General features: G+C 46.9%; 1 protein-coding gene across 1 annotated transcript in view; it reads left to right on the top strand.

The window, feature by feature from the left end:
* Positions 1-17,747, top strand: part of fah (fumarylacetoacetate hydrolase (fumarylacetoacetase)) — a 77,914-nt gene extending 60,167 nt beyond the window's left edge. The window contains exons 13-14 of the mRNA XM_078241564.1: positions 8,594-8,711; positions 16,744-17,747. Coding sequence (XP_078097690.1) covers positions 8,594-8,711; positions 16,744-16,820 — 195 coding nt within the window. The 3' untranslated portion in view covers positions 16,821-17,747. The remainder of the gene's footprint in view (positions 1-8,593; positions 8,712-16,743) is intronic.
* The last annotated feature ends 402 nt before the right edge of the window (positions 17,748-18,149 follow it).

Raw genomic sequence — 18,149 nt, 5'->3', positions numbered from 1 at the left:
TTACTCTTAACACTTAGTGGGGAACCAGTGGTGTAGTGGTAATCACAGAATCCTACAGTGCAGGAGGCCATTTGGCCCATCGAGTCTGCACCGACCACAATCCCACCCAGGCTCTATCCCCACAACCCCAGGTATTTACCCTAGCTCGTTCCCCTGACAGTAAGGGGCAATTTAGCATGACCAATCCACCTAACCCGCGCATCTTTGGACTGCGGGAGGAAACCGGAGCACCCGGAGGAAACCGACCCAGACACAGGGAGAATGTCCAGACTCCACATGGACCAATCAAACCCGGGTCCCTGGCGCGCTGTGAGGCAGCAGTGCTCACCACTGTGCCACCCCTAGGGAAGGAAATCTGCCATCCTTACCTGGTCGGACCTACATGTGACTCCAGACCCACAGCAATGTGGTTGACTCAATTGCTCTCTGAAATGGTCGAGCAAGTTCTTCAGTCCAAGGGCAATTAGGGATAGGCAACAGATGCTGGCCTTGCCAGCGACGCCCACATCGAATGAAAGAATAAATTTATGATTGAAAATGGAATTGTTTCAGGTTCGCTCAAAGCCCTGCACTGATGGCGCACTATCTGAATTCCTGGTCATGGTAGGCTGATTGATGTATGCTCAATTGTGAAGCAGATGTCCCAGGGACCAGTACTCACTAGCGATTGTGTGTGACCGTAAGGTCCGCCCCTCTTTCTCTTCTGGGTGATAGAGGATGAAGTGCAGAGGTAGCTCTGGGAGGAAGGCTGGCAAGGATTGGTAGGTATCCTGAACAAGCAATGGCGTTCTGGAGATGGGAGCATGGTCCTGTTGGCACCTCACTCTTAGGTGAATTGGATATACATTAGCTTGTTCCTGGTATCTCTCGTCCGTCTCTCCATGCCCCTGGCATCCAGAAAAAACTCATGCACTTCATGGCCTCCTCCTCAGGCTCATCTAATTCATCCTCATCTGAAGAGACTTGCTGGTTGCCCATGGCGACATTATGCAATGTAGAGAAGACCATAACTATTCATCTGTGGCGTGCACTGGAGAGACTCCAGAATGGTCCCAAAGGCAGGCGCACTATTACAGCAAGCCAATGGTTTGTGGGCTGGTGATTCTGGTGGGGGTGTGAGCTGCATTGTACCATTCTTCTCCTGCACCATTGGAATGCCGCTGAGGTGTCCATATCATCCACAATCCAGCCACCAACCTGGGCACAGACCTCAGCTCTGGGAGCTGACAGGAATTATTCTAAGTGAATGAAGAAAGTAGTTAAATTAACTAAAGAACATCAGTTTCAATGGCAGGATGGGTGTTAGGTTGCAACTGTGGAAAGTGGGAGCTTCCGGGCACCAAGGGGATCCGGGACAAACACAAGAAGTGGAAGCAGCTGGAGCAATTCTGGATCAGGGTTATTGATCTGGAAGCCAAACTGCAGACACTGCGCAACATGAGGGAGGGGGAGAAATCCAGGCACTTTGTTCCAGAAGATGGTCATACCTCTTAGAATAGAGTCACCTGTTTTGGTCAGCACTGGGGGACAGGAGGATGTGATAAAGGCACTGAGCAGACAGGAGTGGAGCAGCCGCAGTTTGCAATTGTCCAACAGGTTTGAGGTGCCCACAAGCCGTGTGGACAAAGGTGAGGTGTGCAAGGTGGGTGAGCATGCTGACCGTGGCATCATGGTACAGAAAGCTGTCCAAGTGGGAGGAGCAAAGAGGAATGTAGTGATGGTAGGGGAGAGAATAGTGAGGAGGACTGACAGTGTTCTTTGCAACAAAGAGCCAGAATCCAGATGGCTGTGTTACCTGCCCAATGCCAGGGACGTTTGCTCCTCTAATCCTACACCGTCTTTTGTCCTTACAATTCCTTGGCCAGCCCCTGAGACTCACCATTCTCCCTAGATTCGACTAGATCTGCCCTCGTAACTCATCGACTTCCCGATGTAACTGTGAATCTTAAGGAAAGACAGCTTCCTCACTTTGACTGGAAGGCCCCGCCATTGGCAATGACAGGTCCCTCATTCTGCATTTCCTGACTGCTCTCCTCCTCTACCAGACACAAGATGCCAGGCCCTTCCTGCTACACACATCCACAGCCTGATCTCGCCCCTCCTCTTTCCCCCCAAAGACCTCTGACCCCTATAGATGCTCCCATCCCAGTCCCCATCCCCCTCACTCCCAAATCGCCCTTGCCCTTTCCAACCCTCCATCCAAGATGACAGCCTGCAGCTCCCTCTCCCCTTCCACAGCTTTTCACAAAAACAACCGCTCACCTCCGAACCAAAGAAACAAACTCGAAAGGTGCACGTCACCTTTAAACAGCTGTGAACCAGGAGGCAAGATTCTCTCGTGTGTCTCTGACTCAATCTGGAAGCTAGGGCTTCACCTGAAAAAGTTTTAAGATAATGGTCGCAACTTGTGGCCTCCCCAATGGTGAGTTTTGTGGAGAGGGTGGGGGGACATTTAATCAGGTTGGAGGATGGTGGGTGGGCACCCCATTGTCTTCCCACCTCCACTCCGATTAAATACATGGGGGGAAGGCCCGTGGGGGGCCTTCCTGCCCCACTGCCAATTGAGGCTCTTAATGGCCAATTAACACCCAGTTAAGGGCCTGATCCCGTTGTCACTGGTACTAACCCAACGGCAAGTGAGAGACTCACCATGAGGGCAGCCTGACGAGCAAACCTGTGCAGCCTCTGATTGGTCAGCAGCTGGTGGGACTCCTACCCCAGTGTCCTTGATCCTGAGGAAAGGGCCAGTGTTGTCCAGTTAAGTGTCTGAGTGGCAGATGATGCGCTGGCCTTTCCAGGAAGAGGCAACGAGGGGCCCTTTCCGGCTCGCCACACCCCTCTCACCTCCAGAAGATTCCGGCCAATGAATATTCATCTGACGTAAATGTATTGAAAATAGGAAGACACCATTGGATGTCGTATGGCCTGACCATCCGCTGCAAAACTAATCTCCACCTCGCAGCCTGCTGAGATTTCAGCTCCTGCCTTATTAGGTCATTCCCTCCCACCATGGTTCCTACTCTTCCGGACCCTATTAAATACACCCTTGGAGTCGAGTCAATCCAAGGTAATTTCTTGTACCCTAGCAGTTTAATAAGCTGCTTCAGACTCCAGGATGCAAACTATTGGAAGCAGATTTGACGTATGATTTTGGCAGGGTTTCTGTGGAACCACTTTCCTCTGGTGTTTACAGCAGGGCTTGACTATAATGAGACTGGAATTCAGCACATTCTCTAATACTGTTCATTCTCACATTGCATATGCAGTATAAATAAGAAACAAAGGAAGATAATGACAAGAATAAGACCATTCAGCCCGTCTAACCTGCTCCACCATTCAATTAGAATGTGGCTGGTTTCCACCTTAACTCTAAGTATCATTTTTATGGTTTCAGCTGGCTGGGGGAATAAAGTTATTTAGAATCTGTGACCCAGAGTTCAGAAGAGCAAACTCGAGTAAAATGGTTTGGAATGTGTAACCTGGCTACCTTCCTGGATGACTCATAAGGTCAATGTAGAATACAAATGTAAGATTTTTCAGAATAAGATTTAAAATGGAAGAGAACTAAGTATCCAAAGTCAAAAGATAGGGACTGTGGTAAGAAAATGCCAAGGAAGATCGTTTACAAAGATAAATAGATGCAAACTCAAATAAGACGGAGATGAGGAGGAATTTTCTGATAACATCCATGACTTGCATGGGGGATTCATTAATTAGCGTTCCAGTAGGACTTATTAAATATGAGCTCCCTGGGGATTGGTAATTAACCAACCAGCTGGAGCACGTATATCGAGCCCTGTGTGAAGCAGGCCCCTGAGTGGGTCCATTATCTTTTAGTTCGGGTTGGGATCTGTTGTGTTCACCAATGCTTGTGGTTTTTTATTATTTTAATTTGTGCAATGAAAGCACTTTTCCTTCACAGCTGACTCCTGGAGTTATTATAAATCTCTTCTCACAGAAGGTTGTTAGTGTCTGAGGTTCCCTTCCCCACTGAGCAATGGAGACTGAGTCACTTAATAAATTCAAGGCTGAGGTAGGCAGATTTTTGAATGACGAAGGAGTCAAGGGTTGTGGGGGGGATAGAGAGGAAGATGGAGTTGAGACCAGAATCAGGTCAAGCAGTTACTGACCGTCAGAGCAGGCTTGTGAGGCCGAATGGCCTGCTCCATCCCTGTATTCTCCAACAGAAATATTACCATGAATTCCATAAGATTTGAAAATAACGAGCAGCAACAAAGGTTGTTCTTAGATTGGCCCAAAAGGTTGATGGCAAAGGCAACCAGAGAAACTGGAGAAGCTTTGTCAATTATGTGAAGAATCAAAGATCTGTCAAAGACTGTACGAGACCACCAAAAGACGTTCAGGGACAATTACAAAGGATTCACTGGGTAATATTGAAAATATTACATTCGTACTTTGTATCATAGAATCATAGAAACCCTACAGTGCAGAAAGAGGCCATTTGGCCCATCGAGTCTGCACCGACCACAATCCCACCCAGGCCCCACCCCACATATTTACCCACTAATCCCTCTAACCTACGCATCTCAGGACACTAAGGGGCAATTTTTAGCATGGCCAATCAACCTAACCCGCACATCTTTGGACTGTGGGAGGAAACCGGAGCGCCCGGAGGAAACCCACGCAGACACGAGGAGAATGTGCAAACTCCACACAGACAGTGACCCAAGCCAGGAATCGAACCCAGGTCCCTGGAGCTGTGAAGCAGCAGTGCTAACCACTGTGCTACCATACCGTATTGTATCGGTCTTCACTCTCAAAGCTCGACAATTAGAATGTAAAAAGCATATTGTTTTAGATTGAATTAGAATCTTAGAACAGACCCAGCAGCACCAGCTCGACAGGGATCGGGGTACCCTCATCTGCCATTAGAAAATGTACATCCCCACTTCACAGATAAGGGGAACTCCTACGCAATACACAAAAGGGTAATGTCCCCTGCCCCATGAATAAGGCACTTCCCAACACCCACAAGGGCAACATCCCCGCAATGCAACTCTCCAGAGGGCCCTGGGCACTGTGGCAGAAGGCAATGCCAGGGCATTCTCTGGCCAAGTCCGTCTCCTCCCCTGGGCTATACTTACCTGTGCACCCATGGCGGGTTCCTGTTTCTGGTTCACGTTTTGCAAACGCAGTTGTAAACCTCGCCAATGTGGCATCATGTCAGCAAGGGTGGGAGTTTCAAGTGTGTGTGTGTGGGGGGGGGGGGCGTAGGCTGGGGGATATGGTGGGCAAGCCCTTTAATTATAACTTATTGAAATGAGGTTCCCGATGTGCTGGGCTGGAACCTTGTTACATCACTGGCACTTGTTTCTATCCCTGCATGGCAAAAAAGTAAAGTTTATTCATTAGTCACAAGTAAGGCTTACATTAACACTACAATGAAGTTACTGTGAAATTCCCCCAGTCGCCACGTTCCGGTAGCTGTTCGGGTCAATGCACCCTAACCAGCATGTCTTTCAGACTGTGGGAAGAAACCGGAGAACCCGGAGGAAACCCACGCAGACACGGGGAGAAAGTGCAAACTCCACACAGACAGTGACCCAAGCTAGAAATCGAACCCGGGTTCCTGGCGCTGTGAGGCAGCAGTGCTAACCTCTGTGTCACCGTGCTGCCCAGAATGGGGAATTGGGTGGAGGGCAGATGATAACTGGTGGGGGTGGGGGTGGGATGGGGTAATGACATGATTGGTGAAGTGAAACACTGGAAGTTGAGCTAGAGGGTGGGTGTAGTAGCTGGAGAGGGGTGTGGCAGAGGGTATGTCGCTGTTCAGATCATATTTAGATTTTCTTGTTGCACATGTTTGGAGTATCTCTTCTCCTCTCCTCCTCCCACAATTATTCCTCAGTAGTTACAGCACTAACAGGAGGTGTGTATTTATGTATCTCTGTTCTAGCAGCCAACTCATAAAACTGGAGCCCACCCACGCCACTCTGCCAGCTTCCTGTGATGCCACTTTTGCTCATGTCTCCTGGAATGTGTAAAGCCAGAGTTAGCAACCCTAAAACGAGGTCATGATTTACAAATAATTGCAGTCTTTGACGAAATTACAAAGAACAAAGAAAATTACAGCACAGGAACAGGCCCTTCGGCCCTCCAAGCCTGCACTGACCATGCTGCCCGACTGAACTAAAACCCCCTACCCTTCCGGGGATCAGAAAATCAAAACTTGGTGGATGAGGGAAAGCCAGTAGACATTTAGGTCCAGTATGCAAGGGGGTTTCTCCACAATATTAAAGCCTTTGGTCTGAATGCTAATATTAAGTTGAGTAGTAAGTGGGTGGCAGACTGTAGGAAAAGAGTAGGTGAATCGGGATGTGTTTCATCACAGTGCTATCTCACAGGGATCAGTGTTGGGACTGTTGTTCTTTACTCTTTTTATTAATGATCTGGAGATAACTGTTGGGTCGCAATAGATAAATTTGCAGATGATACTAAGATCTGTGTGAATATGAAGATATTAGTGTGTTGGGAGATTATGCTAATGACGGGCTATGGTTTGGTTGAGTGGCAGAGAAATGGCAAATGGAATTCAATCCGGAAAAGTGTGAGGTAATGCATTTCGGGAGGGCGAACAAAGTAAGGGAATATTCAATAAACGGGAAGATATTGACAGGGGCTGAGGGCGGCACGGTGGCACAGTGGTTAGCACTGCTGCCTCACAGCACCAGGGGCCTGGGTTCGATTCCCGGCTTGGGTCACTGTCTGTGTGGAGTTTGCACGTTCTTCCCGTGTCTGCGTGGGTTTGCTCCAGGTGATCCGGTTTCCTCCCACATTCCAAAGATGTGCGGGTTAGGTGGATTGACCATGCTAAATTGTCCCTTAGTGTCAGGGGGACTAGCTAGGGTAAATAATGGGGTTACAGGGATAGGACCTGAGTGGGATTGTGGTCGGCGCAGACTCGATGGGTCGAATGGCCTCCCTCTGCACTGTAGGGTTTCTATGTTCTATGAAGTGACAGACCTTGGAGTGCATGACCACAGGTCCCTGAAGGTGGCAGGACAGGTGGACAAGGTGATCAAATAGCCCCATGGAATGCTTTCCTTTTTTGGACAAACTATTGAACACAAAAGCAGGGATGTAATGCTGGAACTAATTGAGATGTACAAAATTACAAAGGACCTAAATAAGGTTGTCAGGAAAGGCTGTTTTTCCCCGAGCAGAGGGGTTATTTCCCAGGGAACATTGATTTACGGTGCTTGGTAGAAGGATTAGAGGGGACGTGAGGAGAAACTTCACCCAGAGGGTGATGGGCATCTGGAATTCACTGCCCGGATTGGTAGTTCAGGCTGGAACACACAATTCATTTAAAAGATACCTGGATTTGGGGCGACACTAATGCCTCACAGCACCAGGGACCCGGGTTCAATTCCAGTCTCGGGTCACTGTCTTTGTGGAGTTTGCACATTCTCCCCGTGTCTACGTGGGTTTCCTCCGGGTGCTCCGGTTTCCTCCCACAGTCCAAAGATGTGCAAGTTAGGTGGAATGGTCATGTTAAATTGCCCCTTGTCAGGGGGGACGAGCAGGGTAGATACATGGGGCTAAGGGGATAGAGCCTGAGTGCGATTGTTATTGGTGCAGGCTCGATGGGCAGAATGGCCTCCTTCTGCACTGTAGGGATTCTATGATTTGGAGCTGGAAGTGCTGGAACCTGTGAGGCTACAGACCCGGTGCTGGAAAAGGGGATTAAAATGTGCGGCTAGTTTTTATTTTTTTATTTTTCTCGGCTGGTGCAGACACAATGGGCCGAATGGTCTTTTTCTGTGCTGTAACGTTTCTATGATTCTAGGATTTTAAAAATATGTTTTTACTGAAAATTTTTCATTTTCCACAAATAATGCAACAAGCTCCTGAAGATTAGTACAGTACAGGAAGATCATTTTCAAACATGTAGGAATAGACAGTAAAAGATAATACCAACACTGTTGCTTCAGATTACACATCTTCTCCAGCGCTACCCAACATACAATCAATGAATCACATGGCACTGTCAGAAACGGCCTCATAGAGAGTAAAATGCCAGGACGGACTTGTCCGGTTGCTGAGGGATATATCAATCGGGGTGACACGGTGGCACAGTGGTTAGCGCTGCTGCCTCACTGAGACAAAGACCCGGGTTTGATTCCCGGCTTGGGTCACTGTCTGTGCAGAGTTTGCATGTTCTCCTCATGTCTGCATGGGTTTCCTCCGGGTGCTCCGGTTTCCTCCCACAGTCCGAAAGACGTGCTGGTTAGGTGCATCGGCCATGCTAAATTCTCCCTCAGTGTACCCGAGTGTGGCGACTAGGGGATTTTCACAGTAACTTCATTGCAGTGTTAATGTAAGACTACTTGTGACACTAATGAATAAACTAAAAAAAAGTTTGGTGCAACTGCTTCAATAGATGCTTGATGGATTCCTGTCAATGTTTCTAAAGGAAGTGTTTGATTCAGTTATCCATTATGAAAACAATTGTGTGAAAAGTATCATTGGCATATTTTCAGTGTTAATCTTTGATTATGATATTAGTGTTTTGCTGTCTGATTGCATGTGTAGCTTTGGATGGAATAACTGTGGTTATTCTGCTTTCCAGAGTGCTGAGAGTTTTGGCTCCATGCTGGAACTGTCTTGGAAGGGAACAAAAGATGTTGACCTTGGCAATGGACAAACATGCAAATTCCTTCAAGATGGTGATGAGGTCACCTTGACAGGTGAGGCCACTCATAATCAATTCAAATAAACTGACATTGCTTCTTGTACGTTTAACTGAATGAGCAGGTCGTACCTCGGACAGATTCTCTGGGGTTGCCCGTCCAGGCAAGGTATGTACCAAGAATAGAGAGAGAACAGACTCTGGGTCCATTTTCCACCAAGGTGTAAGTCAATAAAATAAAAGGAAAATATTGTGGATGCCGGAAACCTGCAAAAGAAATCAGTGAGTGCTGGAAATGCTCAGCTGGTCAGGCAGCATCTGTGGAGAAAGGATATGACTAATATAAGACATGTTAATATAAGTTGATATGTTGTCTGCTCATTGATCTACGTGCCTGAATTCCTCATTTTCGCTCTGTGGGGGGGTGGGGGGGATTTTCCACCCCGTTTTGGGCAGGTGGGAGAGCCAGAAAGGGTAGAGGATCCAACTGGAATCTCAAAACAGTATTTACACCGGCGGGATATCCCATTGAGATAGTTGCACTTCCCAGCAATGCCATAAAGGAATTCCTGCCATGAAATACTGGGGACCCTATAACCGTGCATTTAAATGTCATCCGCGGGCCTTCCCCACTGTATTGTGCCCGGTGTGATGTCACATAGGTGGGGAATAGAACAGGTCCGGACAAACAGGGACCTGGTGCATGATCCCCACTGGGGACGCATAGGTGAGTACCGCACCAAGCGGGAGAGGGACATGCCCACACAATACCCTGGCTGCACTGGCTTCCGTTCGGGAGGTTTGAGTTTTGGGGAGTTTCCTGGGGGAGGGGGGTCCTGTTTCTGTGGAGAGGCTTCTTGTGTCTGCAGAGGGTGGAGGGGGTGGTCGGGGGAGGGGTTCTGCATCTGTAAGTGGGTCCTGTGTCCATGTGGGGAGATGCATTTTATTTTTATTTTTTTCAGAGAGGGACACACTTTAAAAATGATGCCCGGATATATCAGGGCCCATTCAGAGCCCTGGCCTAATGGACTGACGCTGAGGGACTCGCCTCTAGGATTTATTTTGACTATTTGTCGAAACGTATGGCAGTAAAAGCCAGCAGTGCAGCCAATGGGCTAAACTCACTTTTCCCATCCGAGGCTTGGTCAAGAAATGAGCGAATTCCACCCTGTGAGTCTCATTACAGGAATTCTTCTTAAAAATCATCCCTCATGAATCTGAATCTTATCTTTGGATTCCCGTTTTCCAGCCACGACATTGCGGCCATTGAGACCGCTATTTATAGATGATTCACTCCATCCTTCAATGGAAAGTGTTGGGTCCAAGCTTTAAAATGGGAAAAAGAATTTTGAGGATACTGACTAAATATTAGGAGATTAAACACAAAGTGGTACAAATAGCCCGTTTGGAGGGAAAAGAGATTTATTAGTCACAAGTAGGCTTACATTAACACTGCAATGAAGTTACTGTGAAAATCCCCTAGTTGCCACACTCCGGCGCCTGTTCAGGTACACTGAGGGAGAATTTAGAATGGCCCATGCACCTAACCAGCACGTCTTTTGGACTGTGGGAGGAAAGCAGAAAACCCACGCTGACACGGGGCGAGCGTGCAGACTCCGCACAGTGAGCCAAGCCGGGAATCGAACCTGGGTCCTTGGCACTGTGATGTAGAATCAGTCTGGGTGAAGCTAAGAAGCAACAAGGGGCAGTAAGCATTAGAGGGACCCAACAAGAGGAAAATACATACTTGACTTCCTTCTCACCAATCTGCCGGCTGCAGATGCATCTGTCCATGACCATATCAGTTGGAGTGACCACCACACAGTCCTTGTGGGAACAAAGTCCGGCCTTCACATTGAGAATAACCTCCATCGTGTTGTGTGGCACTATCACCGTGCTAAATGGGACAGACTTCGAACCGATCTAGCAACTCCTGACTGGGCATCCATGAGGCACTGTGGGCCATCAACAGCAGCGGGATTGTACCCCAGCACGATCTGCAACCTCATGGCCCGGCATATCCCCCACTCAACCATTGCCACCAAGCTGGGAGATCAACTCCCATGCAATGAAGGGTGCAGGAGGACATGCCAGGAGCAACACCAGGCACATCTAAAAATGAGGTGTCAACCTGGTGAAGCTACAACACAGGACTACTTGAATGCCAAACAGCATAGCAGCAAGTGATAGACAGAGCTAAGTGGTTCCACAACCGACAGCCCAGATCTAAGCTCTGCAGTCCTGCCACATCCAGTTGTGAATGGTGGTGGACAATTAAACAACTCACTGGAGGAGTAGGCGCCACAAATATCCCCATCCTCAATGATGAAGGAACCCAGCACATCAGCGCAAAAGACAAGGCTGAAGCATTCGCAACAATCTTCAGCTAGAAGTGCCGAGTGGATAATCCATCTCGGACTCCTCCGGAGGTCCCCGGCATCACAGATGCCAGTCTCCAGTCAATTCAATTCATTCCATGTGATATTAATAAACGGTTGGAGACACTGGAGACTGTAAAGACAATGGGCCCTGATAACATTCCAGCAATAGTACTAAAAACTTGTCCTCTAGAACTTGCCGCTCCCCTAGCCAAGCTTTTCCAGTACAGTGACAACACTGGCATCTACCCAACAATGTGGAAAATTGCCCAGGTATGTCCTGTACTCAAAAAGCAGGACAAATCCAACCTGGCCAATTACTGTCCCATCAGTCTACTCTTGATTATCAGTAAAGTGATGGAAGGGGTCATCGACAGCGCTGTCAAGCAGCACCTGCTCAGCAATAACCTGCTCAGTGACACTCAGTTTGGGTTTCGCCAGGGTCACTCAGTTCCTGACCTCATTACAACCTTGGTTCAAACTGTTCAGGGCCTTGGTGAGACCAAAACTGGAGTATTGCCTGTGGTTTTGGTCTCCGCACCAAGGATAAACTTGCCATAGAGGGAGTACAGCGAAGATTCACCAGACTGATTCCTGGGATAGCAGGATTGTTGTACGAGGAGAGATTGGGTTGACTGGGCCTGTATTGACTGGAGTTGAGAAGAATTAGGGGCCATCTCATTGAAATGTATAACATTCTGGGTGTGTAAGGAAAGTGTGGGAGTATGGCACTGAGATATAGGATCAGCCACGATCATGTTGAATGGCAGAGCAGGTTCGAGGGACCAAATGTCCCACTCCTGGACCTATTTTCTATGTTTCACAAAATCAGAGAAATGTTACAGCGCAAAAGGAGGCCATTTGGCCCATCATGTCTGCACTGGCTCTCAAAACGGTCATTATGGCTTAGTGCCATTCCCCTGCCCGCATACCCCTACATATTGTTTCTATTCAAATACATTTTTTCTCACATCACATTTGCTGCTTTTGCAATTCACTTTAAATTTATGCTCTCTCATTCTTTTACAAGTGGGAACAGTTTCTCCCGACCTACTTTGTCCAGCCCACTCATGATTTTGAACATCTCTCTCAAGTCTCCTCTTCGCCTTCTTCTCTCCAAGGAGAACAGTCGCAAGCTCTCCAATCTATCTTCCCAGCAGAAGTTTCTCATCCCTGGAACCATTCTTGTAAACTACAGAAACGAAACACAGAAATCCAGTGCACCTGTTGTAATCGGCAGCCTGCATTCAAATGCAGCAAAACCGGGACAATATTTTTTAAAAAGTGCTATTTCATGCTGCTGATTGATATAGCCTGAGGGTTATCACTATAGGATGAGTGCTGCATAACTGATTTTACAACATATCATTATCACAGTCTGTGAGTCTGTCAGCTCACAGTTTGATTGATAGCTCCAAGCTTTTATCAAGCCTTTGAAGTGGGACCATGAATACAAATACTCATTTATAGAAGAGGGTAAAGGAAGTTAAATATTGTTTTTTTAATCAATTTGTTTTGTTTTTAAATGGTAAATTCATCAATGGCATAAATGGGTCTTTTACTGATTGGCAGTCAGTGACAGATGGGGTACCGCAGGGATCTGTGCTAGGACCCCGACTGTTCACATTATATATTAATGATTTGGAAGAGGGAACTGAATGTATTATCTCTAAATTTGCAGATGATACAAAGTTGGGTGGGAGAGTGAGCTGTGAGGAGGATGCAGAGATGCTTTAGCGTGATTTGGATAGGCTGAGTGTGTGTAGATGCAGTATAATGTGGATAAATGTGAGGTTATCCACTTTGATAGCAATAATAGGAGGACAGATTATTATTTGGATGTGTGTAAATTGAGAGAGATGGATACTCAACAAGACCTTGGAGTCCTCGTGCATCAGTTGTTGAAAGTAAGCGCGCAGGTACAGCAGGCAGTAAAGAAGGCAAATGCTATGTTGGCCTTCATAGCAAGAGGATTTGAGTATAGGGATAGGGATGTTTTGCTGCAATTGTATAGGGCATTGGTGAGGCCATACCTGGAGTATTGTGTGCAGTTTTGGTGTCTTTACCTGAGGAAGATATCCTTGCTATAGAGGGAATACAGCAAAGGTTTACCAGGCTGATTCCTGGGATGGCAGGTCTGTCATATGAGGAGACTAAGTCGGTGAGCATTATGTTCACTTCAGTTGAGAAGAGTGAGAGGGGATCGCATAGAAACTTATAAAATTGTAACAGGGTTAGACGGAGCGATTCAGAAAGAACGTTCCCGATGGTGGGGGAGTCCAGAACTAGGGGGTCATAGTTTGAGGAAAAGGTAAACCTTTTAGAACTGAGGTGAGGAGAAATTTCTTCACCCAGAGGATGGTGAATGTGTGGAATTCACTACACAGAAAGTAGTTGAGGCCAAAACATTATCTGATTTCAAGAAGAAATTAGATATAGCTCTTGGTACTAAAGGGAACAAGGGATATGGGGGGAAGGGGAGATCAGGATATTGAATTTGATGATCAACCATGATCAAAATGAATAGCGGAATAGGCTTGAAAGGCCAAATCGCCTCCTCCTGCTTCTAGTTTCTATGTTTCTATGTTAATAGACATGAATCCCAGCATGTGTGCTGAGGTCATGCCCATGGTGGATACTGGGTGAGGGCAAAGGATGTTGGGACATGAGTTGGCATGAGTTGGGAATCACACTGGCATAGAGGATAGGTAGAGAGGCATAGATTGGCATTGAGGATATGAGTGGCCATGGGGCAGTTAGGTTGGCATGGATGGGGCATGCTGAACAGCTGGCTGGCAGGGTATGGGGGGGGGGTCAGTGATGAATGGTGAGGGCTGAGAGGCTGTTTTATGTTTTATCGTTTCTTCACAGAAGCAATGATGTTGGCCTCCCTGGACAGCCAAATCTGACCATTTGGGCCGCTCTTTCACAGGGCAGTTTGGCGCTGCCGGGTAATTGTCCTGACCTCTGCGCTCCAGATCCTGGAGTGAAAGTTCCAGCCCTTTGCTCTTATATCCCAATCTCTCTGCAAATAAAGAGAATTGAGCAGATATTGTCTTCGCTGTGTCCTCAGATCATGGCACAGTATTGAGTAAAACAGGATTTTCACTATTACTAAAAGCTGAGCGTGGCCTGTGTGCATGTGGCTCAAATCCAAAGTAAAGAGATACTCTTGCTTAATTCAAGTTTCTATTTGAAGATTTGTGGAATTCAGAAAGGCCTCAGGCTGTTCCCAGAAACTGAGTGTTGCAGCTGTCACAATAGGGAGAAAGGAGTGAGAGAGTGGACAATGGCCGGAAGTTTACCGGCACGCTTGTCCCGATTCCAGGGGCGGGCGAGGCTCGGAGAACGGCATTCTCCGTTGGCCTCGGGCGGGACCATACGAACCTTGGGCGGACGTGCTGGTAAAATTCCGCCCAATGAGTACACTCTGTTCAAGTGCTCAATGGAAGTCCAGTTTGCTGAACACTGAGCATAATGTTTATGAAAATCAATGCCAGGCCTGTGAGAAAAACTGCACAAAGATCGTGCAGACACGGGAAATGTGAAACATCAGCAGAAGAGGCGAGGAGCTACTCAGCGGGCAGGAAATGGGAAGTGCTGTCCCTGAAACGTTAACTCTGTTTCTCTCCAAAGATGCTGCCTGACCTGCTGAGCATTTCCATATTTTCCTTTGTTTTTATACCTCGGAAGAGAATATCACTTCTGCCATTTAATCATCGCCTGCTGGGTATTTCCAAGCACGTGCACGGTGGCACAGTGGTTAGCACTGCTGCCTCATAGTGCCAGGGCCTCTAGTCACTGTTTGTGTGGAGTTTGCACATTCTCCCTGTGTCTGCGTGGTTTTCTTCTGGGTGCTCCGGTTTCCTCCCACACTCCAAAGATGTGCGGGTTAGGTGGATTAGCCTGGCTAAATGCGTGGAGCTACAGGGATAGGGTTGAAAAAAGGCCTGGGTAAGATACCTATCAGAGAGTCAGTGCAGATTTGATGGGCCGAATAGGCTCCTGCTGCCCTGTAGGGATTCTATGATTCTATTTGGGAAATGGCCGACTCCAACACCAATCTGGGAGGTAGGACGGATCAGTGAGCATATTAAAGATTGCAGATATATAGCATGTTTCATAACCACACAATGTCTCAAAGCACTTTACAGTCAATGACGTACTTTTGAAGTGTAGTCGCTGTTACAACATAGCAGCCAGTTTGTGCACAGCAAGCTGCCACAAACAGCAATTTCATGGTTTGCAGATAATCTCTCTGGTTGTTTATTAAGGGATAATTATTGGCCAGAAAACTGGGGAGACCTCCGTTATTTTTTAAAATACTATTACGGGATCTTTTACATCTCAATGAAAGGGCAGACTCATTGGGTGGGATTTTCCAGTTGCTCACACTGACAGCCAGCCCCTGCTGTAGATTCCCCAGTGGCAGAGGATGCAAACAACAGGAGATCCCGTTGACAGCAGCGGGACTGGAACTGGTGGTAAATCCCGCCCATTTTGTCTGATGGGAACATTGGTTCTGAGAGTGCAGCAATCTCTCGTAACTGTCACTGAATCAGTTCCAACTCCAAGGAAATGCTGCTGTTTTGTATCAACTCCATTTACAGGCAAGTAACTGACTTCTCTGCACCTCCGCTCGGTTCCTTCATTTTGACTCTGCTGGCACCAGCTCCTGATGCTAAGGTTTAACAAAGAACAAAGAACGGTACAGGAACAGGCCCTTCGGCCCTCCAAGCCTGCACCGATCATGATGTCTGCCTAAACTAAAACCGTACTTAGGGAATCTCTATCCTTCCGTTCCCATCCTATTCATGTATTCGTCTAGTTGCCCCTTAAATGCCGCTATCGTACCTGCTCCCACCACCTCCCCGGGCAACGAGTTCCAGACATTCACCGCCCTCTGTGTAAAAAACTTGCCTCGCACATCTCCTCTAAACTTTTCCCCATGTACTTTAAATCTATGTCCCCTAGCACTTGACTTTTCTACCCTGGGAAAGAGCATCTGACTATCCATTCTGTCCATGCCCCTCATAATCTTGTCAACCTCTATCAGGTCACCCCTCAACTTCCGTCGTTCCAGTGAGAACAAAACAAGTTTATCCAACCTCTCCACATAGCTAATACCCTCCAGACCAGGCAACATCCTGGTAAACCTCTTCTGTACCCTCTCCAAAGCATCCATATCCTTCTGGTAGTCTGGCGACCTGAATTGTACATAATATTCTAAATGAGGCCTAACTAAGGTTCTGTACAGCTGCAGCATGACCTGCCAATTTTTATACTCAATGCCCCAACCGATGAAGGCAAGCATGGGAACCTTCTTGACCACCTTATCCACCTGCGTTGCCACTTTCAGTGATCTTTAGCAAGAAGAAACAATAGAAACACTATGAGTGGGTGAACTGTTGCAGTGAGTGGAAGTGAAGCAGCCCGATTGAAGTTCTGGTTGTTTCAATATCAATAGGACACGGAGGATGAGTTTGCTGCATTTGGGCTCAATGGAGAGTGAGGAAAGGAGTGAAGCTCAGAAACTGATGTCAGAACTCATGCTCACGGAGCAGACACACAGAGGGTAAACTGGGCAGGGTGAGGGGGGCGGGTGCAATAGGTACACTTGTATGAGTAGCAAGCTATGATCTAAGGATGTTTGATTTTTAACTGCATGTTACACCTCAAAACAATTCTAATGATATTTTATTTATATTTTAGGTTATTGCCAGGGTAACGGCTATCGTATAGGCTTTGGGGAATGTACCGGAAAAGTACTTCCAGCAACTCGGATGTAATGCACTGAGCATTGTTCATAAGGAATTCCATCCAGTTTCTCCTGCAATAATTACTCAGTGGAACGGATTGAAATTAAATGTCCCCGCGGTCAAAATCTCCAATTATAAAGTGAGCTGTAATGACACAGTTCATCTCATTAATCAATGTGACACCTTTTATTGCCTTTCCGAACATAACTCAGCTTTAATTACCGTATTGTGGTTAACATTAATTTGCTTGCTGCTGGACTCTCTGTAAAACATTCAAAGACTTCTTCCAGAATTGACTGCTATGAAAACATAGCGTTTTGATAAGGGTTACCATGAAAAGGTCAGTCGCCTGCTCATGTGTTTGGAGTCTGCAACAGGAGTGAATAATAATAACGAGAGATCTGCATTTATATAGAACCTTTCAAGACCTCAGGCAATCCCAAAACATTTAACAGTTTACAAAGTAGTTTTGTAGCTCAGTCACAGGTGTAGGAGCAGCATAATCCAATTTGTGCAAAGCTCCTGTGAATATTAATGACCAGGTAAACTGTTTTTGTGAGGTTGATTATGGGATGAATATTGGCCAAGACATGGGAGGAATTCCTCTGCTGGGCCTGTTTAATGCCTCTTCCAAAATCCATAAATAAGTCAAATTTTGCTGGGATTTGTTAATTATAGAATCTACACCCAGAATTTTTGTGTTCTTTTAAAATTATTTGCAGAAGAACACTCTTTCACATGAAGGCATCTATAACACAGTAACCTTTCCAAAAACAAGCCAGCTAAAAGCAAGCCCAAAAGTGCTAGCTTCGAATCATAGAATCCCGACAGTGCAGAAGGAGGCCATTCGGCCCATCAAATCTGTACTATGTCCTTCACAGAGCATCCCTGTAACCGCTAATCCCCCGAACCTACACATTTGGGGACACTAAGGCGCAATCAACCTAACCGGCACATCTTTGGAGTGTGGGAGGAAACCGGAGCACCCGGAGGAAACCCACGCAGACACGGGGAGGACGTGCAAACTCCACAAGGTTGGAATTGAACCCGCGTCCCTGGCGCTGTGAGGCAGCAGTGCTAACCACTGTGCCACCATACCGCCCATTATATCAATGATAGATGAAAGGATAGAGTGTAATATATCCAATTTGCTGACAGTACAATGCTCGATGGGATAGTGAGCTGTGAGGAGGACGCAAAGAGACTGAAAATGGTTAAATAAATGGTTAAGGAAATTAATGTACCCATTTTTCCATCTTACATGCCTGTTGAACATTTCAAAGCGTTCCGTTTTGTACTTATTTTGAAGCATAATCACTATTGTAATGTATGAAACACAGCAAAGTGATTATGACCAGG

This window comes from Mustelus asterias, chromosome 24, assembly GCF_964213995.1.
Source record: "Mustelus asterias chromosome 24, sMusAst1.hap1.1, whole genome shotgun sequence".
Classification (NCBI taxonomy): domain Eukaryota; kingdom Metazoa; phylum Chordata; class Chondrichthyes; order Carcharhiniformes; family Triakidae; genus Mustelus; species Mustelus asterias.
The sequence above is the reverse complement of the archived record's forward strand: the minus strand, read 5'-3'. Positions and strand labels throughout refer to the sequence as shown.